The sequence below is a fragment of the Lepidochelys kempii genome, chromosome 2, assembly GCF_965140265.1.
Source record: "Lepidochelys kempii isolate rLepKem1 chromosome 2, rLepKem1.hap2, whole genome shotgun sequence".
NCBI lineage: Eukaryota > Metazoa > Chordata > Testudines > Cheloniidae > Lepidochelys > Lepidochelys kempii.
The window spans coordinates 205,187,857-205,196,698 of NC_133257.1; the positions used below are offsets into that span (position 1 = coordinate 205,187,857).

The window sequence follows — 8,842 nt, forward strand, 5'->3', positions numbered from 1 at the left end:
GTGTCCACTCTTTGACTAGAGCTCTTCACACTAGTAGTAACAAAGTTATATATAGTACGGTGTGTCGGAGGTATAACAGAAGCAGTAAGTCGGTGCTAAGGGTACAAATGAATGTCTGAAAATGGGTATGTACAGTAGGTTTTTACTTGGAGTAAATCATCTCTTGAATAGCACTTCCAGTAAAGATTAGAGGAAATTACTCTTAAAGCCAAAGTGAGGACTAATGAGGTTGTTAGAAAATACTCTTCTATTTTACAGTGTAAGTCGTATTGACTTAAAAATATTTCTAATTGATTCAGTGTTCTTTTGTCTAAAACCTATTTTTTTTTTAAAATAGGTTGATATTTGTGCAGAAGAGCTGGGGAATAACGTGAGACCTGCTGCACATTTATTAGGTGACATAAATGCCGTGACTGAGCAGGTAATGTAATGCAAGGTGTTTATAACTTTCTTTGACTTGTAGAAAGAGAGTAAATTATAAAAAAAAAAAAAAACAGTTCTAGGAAAAGTATTTTTTTTTCATGCAGTATATTTATGCTGTGCATCCAGTATCTAATCCAAAATTTAAATTTAAAAGTAGATGTAGTATTGTGCTGGGATCTTGGTTTATGAATGTTAGATTTTCTTGAAGAAATTATTCTGAGGTTTATGTTGTTTTGAAAGAGGATAAATTTTTTGTCTGTGTGTTTGTGTGTGTTGTTTTAGCTTTTAGAACAACTTGTTCTAATGGAATGGAAATATCCTTCTTATTCGGAGTGGTGGAAGGGATTAAGAGAGAAAATGAAGAGCAATGAAGAAACATCCAAGGTAATACTATGGCTCAGTAAAAGTGGCTTTTGATCCTTTTCTGGACAAAGAGTATCAATCATATCCCTGTCAGTATTGTAGTTAAGTCTCCCTAACTAATCGGAACTTTCAGGTTGCTAAATTCTGAATGGTATCAAAATGTTTCAGAAGACTCCTGTAGGCTTACTGTGTTCAGATTTATCTGCTGTATGGACAGACTGGGCTTAAGAGCTAATTGTCATCCAAACCCCATTGAAGTCATTGGGCTTTGGATCAGGACCATAGTGCCAGAAGGAAGCCCTTGTGTAGAAGATGATATGGTAACAGAATTGATTTTCAAGTGATGTGGTGTTACTCTTAGCATATGACAGCTCAGTTTTGCTCAGGTAGATCCTTTATTTTTATTTTATTTTATGGATTTGTATGTGCCAGTTATTGTGACACATTAAGGCCCCTTTCTTACAAATACTTACGGATGTGCTTAAATTTCTGCATATGAATTGGACTGTTCAGGCCTGGAAAGTTAAGCCCATATGTGTCAGCAGGATTGGAGCCTAAATTAGACTCCTCTCAGTGACAGCACAAACAGGGGCTGTTCCTGAACCATCCCAACACACAAATGACACAGCTCACCTGCGATTAGAAATAGTCGAACATTTTTACTCCATTTGAACAGCAGCTAGCACGATGGGGTTCTGGCCCATGAGTGGGTGCATGGCAATACAGATAATAAATAGTAATAATAATGGTGAGCTGAGGTGCCTGGCTCGTTGCTCTGAATGTCAATAAACTGTTGACGATGGCACACCACCAGAGGGAGCAGGTTGCACACCTGAGGGAATCTCTGCTGAAAATGGCCTCTCTTCAGAATTACAAAGGCACTGTCAGCAAAAGTGACTCTGATGATCTCAGCCATTGGGAGGAAGTCTAGTTCTGCAACCCTTTCTCAGGAGAATAGTCCCTGACTTCAGTGGTAATATTCACACATGGCATTGCACATTGCCCTTATGCTAAGCAGTACGTATAGAAATGATTTATAGTCTCTTTTTTTAAAGGCATTGGCATTACAAAAATCCCTGCCTATGAATTATTATACAGTATTCCATCATGTCAGAGAACTGTTACCCAGGGATTGCATTCTGGTTAGTGAGGGAGCTAATACTATGGACATTGGACGTACTATGCTTCCAAACTATCATCCTCGCCACAGGTAAAGTATTTGCTCTGTTGCCATGATGCAACAATTATGTGCATATGTTTGTTTCCATGTAGTTGGGTTATAAATTACTGGCTCCGTGTCTTTTTTTTTAAATAAAAAAGTTATTTAAGTAAAGTAAATGTATAATGTGTCTTTGGGGTGGGTTTGTTCTTGTTAAGGCAACTTACCTTTATCCCTTTTGGTCATACCCTGTCATTGATTTTTATACCGAATACACGTTGATTTGTGTGGGACTTCAGCAAATAGTACAATGGTAATAAATGGCCATATTTCAAACGGGTGAAAGTTATTTAGCAGAGATCTCAGTTCTTTTTGGGATGGAAGTATATTATTGAGTCCCATACTTGGTATGTGAATCTGTACCTAAAATGTTAGGACTTACTTAAATTTTTTAAAATAAATAGGTTAGGGTCCTATCCTGCAAGCAGATTCACACACACAAAGTTGCTGTAATGCAGAATCCCCTTAAAATCAATGGGAGACACACGTGTTCCACATCTTTGGAAAAAGGCCATATATTGGGCCTCTACATAGGAGTTCAGGTGCCTAAATGTAGACGTACAAATTCTGACGTTCTGATTTGTGACTCTTAAAGCCAGCTATTACAGAATGACTGTAAATTAGAGCTAGTCTGTATTTATTAGATTGTATGAGAGAAAACTGGACAATCTTTGCTGAGGTGACCCTTCAGATCTGATTGTGGAGTCTAGAACCTCCTTTTGAAAAAAGCATGATAGGTAACAAATGAACCTCACAACATATTTGAGATGAAATAAAGTTAATTTAAAATTAACTGTGGGAATATATTTATTTTTAAAAGGCTGGCACGGTGACTCTGATGCTTTTTTCTTTGCACATAGCCTTGTGCACATAAGAGGGCGAATCTGAAAAGTTAAGCCTATAATTGTGCTTTTTTTTAAAATGTATTTTGCATTTGCCTGGTTGAAATGGTCTTATTTAATTACAGCTTGCAATTTGATTTCAAAAAGTTGAACCTGAAGACTGGAATTTGAATAGCATTATTTGCCTGAAATTTTTCAGGCTTCTAGTTGGATTTCCAGGGAGTTAAATGGAGAAAAGATTTCATGTACCCTCTTAATTTGACCTTTGGGATGCAACACTCAATAGAATAACTATTTTACTACCACTTGAAACATCTGAGCACATATTAATTAGATGTCTTGAATTACCAGTACAATTCAGACTGAAGGCAATCAGGAATATAGTACATTGTAATTGGTAGTATGTAAGCATCTCTTATTCCAGTCAACTAATTTTTTAAAAGTTCCATTATATGTGTGTTCATTAGAGTATTATGAAATCTTGATCAGATTCTTATATGAGAACCGCGCCTATTTAGACACATGTTGTGCAATATAGCAATACAAGTGTCAAATGCCTTTTTACTATCCAGATATTGTTTTATAAGTAGTTGGGTTATATCAAAATTACTACAAGCCAAGAACAAACTGTCATGGACAAGTTGAGAGCTGTTTGCCTGGCTGTACAGGAAAAATAATGCAGTGAAGAAAGAGGCAATAATTTTACTTTCTATCTGTAGACTTGATGCTGGTACATTTGGAGCAATGGGAGTTGGGCTAGGATTTGCTATAGCTGCTGCAATGGTGGCTAAAGATCAGACACCTGAACGGCGAGTGATCTGTGTAGAAGGAGACAGTGCTTTTGGATTTTCTGGCATGGAAGTGGAAACTATTTGCAGGTAAAAAAAAGTTTTTGATCAAGTAAACCATCTTAATTTATTATCCCTGTCTAACTGACAGACTATCCAGATCAGGGAAACTGGCTGTACACAAAGTGCAGTTAAATGCACAAAGAAAACAAACTGAAAAAATATAGAAAAATATTTTGTCTTACTAATATTAGGTGCTACTTGTTGTGACAAATGGGGGAATTTTTCTAATATGTTTATAAACTATGTGTCTGACTCTGTGTCTATCCCTTTGGCATTGCTTCCTCTTGTGGAGGGAAGGAGAGATGGGAGATCAGCCTAGGTATTTGAGAAGTATAGCCACTAGGATTGTCTGGGCTGGGATCAACACATTTGAATGGAAGCCTTAATGACTGAACGTTAACTCTTTAGAGCAAGTTATTTCCCAGCACCACCACCATCTCTCTGCAGGGAAGCAGGGCAAAAGCCCTAGCAGGAAAGCAAAGGGAGAGGAGGTAGACGGACAGTGGGGCACGCGAAGATGGAGCTGAGAGAAAGAGGGCATAGCAAAGCCATGGCTTCCACCAATATGAACTCTGTACTAAGCCTACCATTATCATGCGAACCTAAAGATTTACAGATTCTAGATTCCAGGTGTTAATAAAGATCCCCTTGTTATCCAAAGGCTGCCTGGTATAGGCTGCAGATACTTAATGAAAAGCATTGCGCCCCGAATGGGAGTGAGGTGACTAAGTCTCTCTCAGACGTGTGGTTCATCTGGACTCGCCACAGAGAGCCATGGAGAGAGATGAGGGGGGGAATTGTTGGAGCCCAAAGGGCTAGTTTGCGAGTCATGGTGGCCATAGGCCTACCCCTGTGGATCACTCTGGGTCCAACATGCTAAAGGGGTCATTCCCAGGAGTCTGGTTAGAGGCCAGAGCATAGACCAGACCCTGTGAATCTATGACACTTTTAACAATAGTAGGTATAAGAACTTTCATTCAGAAGTGATTCTTTTTGGTAGAGTGTCCCTTTAGCGCTTCACAGAAAGATGCAATTCTTTAGAATTTCTCCCATGATCATTCTTTTATTTATGAATGGTTGCAGGTATAACTTGTCAGTTGTAATTATCGTAGTAAACAACAATGGGATATACCGTGGTTTGGATGCAGATACCTGGAAGGAGATGTTAAAGTCTAGAGAACCAACTGTGTGGTGAGTACCTCTAACCTATGTGCTTTTAATTAACTGAGAAGCAACCAAGAGGGTCTTTTTATCCGTGGCTAGTATTTTCTGTTCTAGTCTAAAAGCTGAAGTGAAAAGCTTTGCGGTGTCAGATCAGTAACTAATTGGCAACAAGTCTACCTTTACACAATCACCATGCCCAGTTAAACACAACTAAGTTCATAGGAACTGAATTACGTGTCCCACAAGCATAGGAGAAACTTAGAGAGCCAGCATAATGACCATTTAAAAGTACTAAAATTGGCATAATCCTAGTTGGTCATTCTTGCAATTTTAACTCTATGTACCATAAACCTCTTTGCTTCTTTCAGTGCACCACCTGTTTGTCTCCTGCCAAATTCTCACTATGAGCAGATTATGTCTGCATTTGGGGGTAAAGGATACTTTGTAAAAACACCAGAGGAACTTCAAAATGCCCTGAAAGCAAGCCTGGCAGAGAAGCAAGTGCCTTCCCTTATCAATGTAATGATCAACCCACAATCTGACAGAAAACAGCAGGTACGTGTTTTCATTTTTCTCAGGCTCTGATGGACAGACCCCCTGTATCCTCCTGAACCTCTGTTGAGACATGGGGAGAGATTGCTGGTCAGCAGCGAGGCTCTATGGAGATGCAGGGATCCCCACATGCTCAGCTCTTTGTCATATCAGGGCCTTTGACTTCACCATTTTCCTAATTGTCCTTATTTATTGACAATTTTGTTATGAGTGTTGTCACAGTATCAAAAATCCTTTCTCTGTGCTCCTACCAAAGAAATTGAGAATAAAATGATATTTTCATAAGCAGTGTTACACAATTCCACAAGGGCAGGATTGTATGTTAGTAAATACATGTTTGCATTCTACTCCACCTATCTGTTTTGTTTCTGTTTTTTTGTTTCCAGGATTTTCACTGGCTGACTCGTTCTAATATGTAACAGGAGATACAGAGCGCAATAATCCTAGCCAATACATCTGCTTCAGCCAAACTAAATCATTTTCCAGGAGTAAAACTGCTAAAGCTATATTTTATAATTATTTACATAAGTGTGTGAAATCCTAGTTTTGTTTCACTTCTTTTTTTAAAAAAAAATAATCATAATATGCACAAGAGACACCTAAATGTACATCAGTGTCCACTCAACGGAAATCTTCCTTTTATGGCTATGAACCAGATCATATAGAAACACTTGAATAATAAAATCATTTTTTTCTTTTTACTACAAATGTAACAGATCAGACTTGTCAATTAAATCCATAGTCCTTGGGGGGCCTAGGAGGGGAAAGGGAATTTGTTTATGGAAAAATCTTTGCAATCATAGTCTTTCTGTCCTTTGTTTTTTGGGTTGGTTTTTTTTCCCCCTCTTGACCAACATGCTGCTTACTAGAGAGCTTGTTTTATAGAGCCCAAATCTGAGTCCCTTACTTGTGGTTGGATCCTCTGCTAGAGGTGCTAAATATCTTTGCTTTCCATTCCCACAGTCCATTGGGGTTGACAGTCCTCAGCACCTTTCAGGGTTGGTGCTCAGCCTCTACTCCAGCAAAATATCCACTGATTTCAATGGGAGTCTTGTCAGAAAAGGACTAAGCCCTTAATTTCTTGCACTGTATTTTTCTGTACAGAGATGCAGGCTTTGGATTGACAATTTTGTATCCTAGAATCACTTCAGAAACTTCAAAAGTGTTTATTAAAAAATGCCAGATTTCACTGCAATACTGAATTTATTTGTTTGGATTAATTTCTACAGCCTGCTAACTGGAACCTGCTGTACTTGCAGAAAAGAAAATCTTAAATTACTGCCTTATCCACTTGTTCCCACACATACCTATCACGCAGAAATCAGTAGTGCACAAGAATTCAGAAATAAACATTCCAGGATCAAGAGATTGCAAAGTGTTCAAAGTTGGGACCAGTTGAGGGGACCGGTGAACTTGGGGTTGGCTATGGGTGTCACCTGGGTTAAAACTGGACCAGTGCCAGCCAGCTGAAGGGATGCACAGGCTATGGCTGGGGTTAGGGTTGAGCCCAGCTGAGGGGGGCCTCTGGGCTAGAGATGGGGCCAGCGCCAGCTAGCTGAGGGTTGCCCCCTGATTAGGGTTGTGGTTATGTTTGTGGCCAGCTGAGAATGCCCAAAACTAATGTCAGGGTTGGGGCTGGCTGAGTGGGCCCCTGAAATCAAGGCAGGGTTAGGGTAGGAGCCATCTAAGGGTGACCTGGGCTAGGGTTGGGGCCAGGATCAACAGGCTGAACTGGCTCTCTGAGCCCTCATGGTTCCACAGAGGGCACCCGGGCAAGGGTGAGTGTTGGGGCTAGCATGGGGGTCCAAAGCTACAGTGGGGATTTGGACCAGTAGGGTTAGGGTGAGGGTTGGGAATGGCCAGGGGCCCAGTATAAGTTTAGGATTTTGGGGCTCTCAGAGGGCTAGGGTTAGGAGTGGGAATGACTGAGGGTCTGGGGTTATTGATAGGATTGGGGTTAGCAGGGATCCCTGAGATAGGGTAAGGAATACCTGGGCTAAGATGAGGGTAGGGGCTGGAATGGGGACCTGGTTAACATGAGGGTTGGGGATGGCTAGGTCAGCCAGGTGAGAGATGGAGCTGAGCAGGGTCTCTCGGCTAGCATGAGGGTTAGGGCCAGCTGGGGTCCCCAAACAAGGGTTGGGGTTTGGGTCATGTTGTATTAATTTAGATGGAATAAATGGGCCAAAAGTGTTAACGTAACCCAGTTGCTGTTCAACATTAAACAGTGTTAAACAAGGTTTGAGGTTTGTCATAAAGATTTCAGCCTGCTTAGTACCATGGCAAACACCATTAAAAATCCTTGTAACCTTTTATTAAAAATACAGGAAAGAAGGGAAACCAATTAAAGCTTTTGAAATATAAAGTACTGAATAAGGTTTTCATTTTAACAGCATTTCTTGTTCCCTTTCCTTATAGCTGGAGAGAGTTTTTAGAAGGAAAAATCCCATTGTTTGACAATCTTAGATGGCATTAGAGATGTTAATAACTGTCCTTTAGCAGAAAAGGGACGAAGTTAGTTGAGATGATCTGGAGCTGCTGTTAAAGTCCAATCCAGTTTCCTAGAAGGCAGAATAAAACAAACCCGCACAAACGGGGAGAGAAAAGAAAAGCAAAGATAGAAAATGCAGCTTCTGTCTCCGGTGTTGACTCTCACTTGCTACCTCACAGCTGGAGAAACGCAGGTACAGCGTACAATCTTATCAGCCACTCTGAGTCCTGGCAAACTTGTACCAGCACTGGGCTGTTTAGGGCCTTGCTTTTGGTTGTCTCTTCCTAGTCACAGCAGGGAGAGAGAGAAAAGCTCACATCCCAGATTGTGTTTGGGATTCAGCCAGAGCTGGTGGAGATGGTGATCTCATCTGGGTCCCTCCCTGGCCCAGCCTGGTCAGGACATCTGTCAGGATCAGGATGGCAAAGGCCTGGGGTCCCAGGAGATGGCGTGGATAGCAGTCATGATGGTGAAGCTCACTCGTTAGGGCTAGTTTCCAGCACACCAATTTTGGTTCACTAATTTCTGGTTCCACATTTCTCTTGTTTACCAGCGTGATCTCAACGCGTGCCTTGAGCTATGGCTATAGGCCTTTTTGTTTGGACTAATTGAGTCTCCCTTTTGTACCTTTTCCCATCAACATTGGTTGTTCTAGGTTATTGTGAACATCTTATGAACTTACATTGACTTTTTACATTCAAATTCACAATTAGGGTAAATTAGCAGTCACCAGGAGGCCTAAAGGTAGGGTTAGGTTTGGGGCTGGCTGGGGGCAAGGGTCAGAGTGGGGTCCCTTGGTAAGGGGTGGGGTCAGCATAGGGCCCTGGGTTGAGTTAGGTTTGGGGCTTTCTGAGACCATTTGTTGGGGATGGGGCCAACTGGAGGGCCAAGGGCTGGCATGTGGCCCTAGACTAGGTTTAGTATTATGGCTGGAGGC

At 40.9% G+C, this 8,842-nt stretch overlaps 1 protein-coding gene across 3 annotated transcripts in view; it reads left to right on the top strand.

Annotated features, from left to right (window-relative positions):
- HACL1 (2-hydroxyacyl-CoA lyase 1) overlaps positions 1-6,616 on the top strand; it is a 33,521-nt gene extending 26,905 nt beyond the window's left edge. For all 3 annotated transcript variants that reach the window (XM_073333569.1, XM_073333571.1, XM_073333570.1), the window contains exons 11-17: positions 338-421; positions 706-807; positions 1,842-1,996; positions 3,567-3,725; positions 4,782-4,889; positions 5,231-5,417; positions 5,801-6,616. In XM_073333569.1, coding sequence (XP_073189670.1) covers positions 338-421; positions 706-807; positions 1,842-1,996; positions 3,567-3,725; positions 4,782-4,889; positions 5,231-5,417; positions 5,801-5,833 — 828 coding nt within the window. In that variant the 3' untranslated portion in view covers positions 5,834-6,616. The remainder of the gene's footprint in view (positions 1-337; positions 422-705; positions 808-1,841; positions 1,997-3,566; positions 3,726-4,781; positions 4,890-5,230; positions 5,418-5,800) is intronic.
- Positions 6,617-8,842: the final 2,226 nt, after the last annotated feature.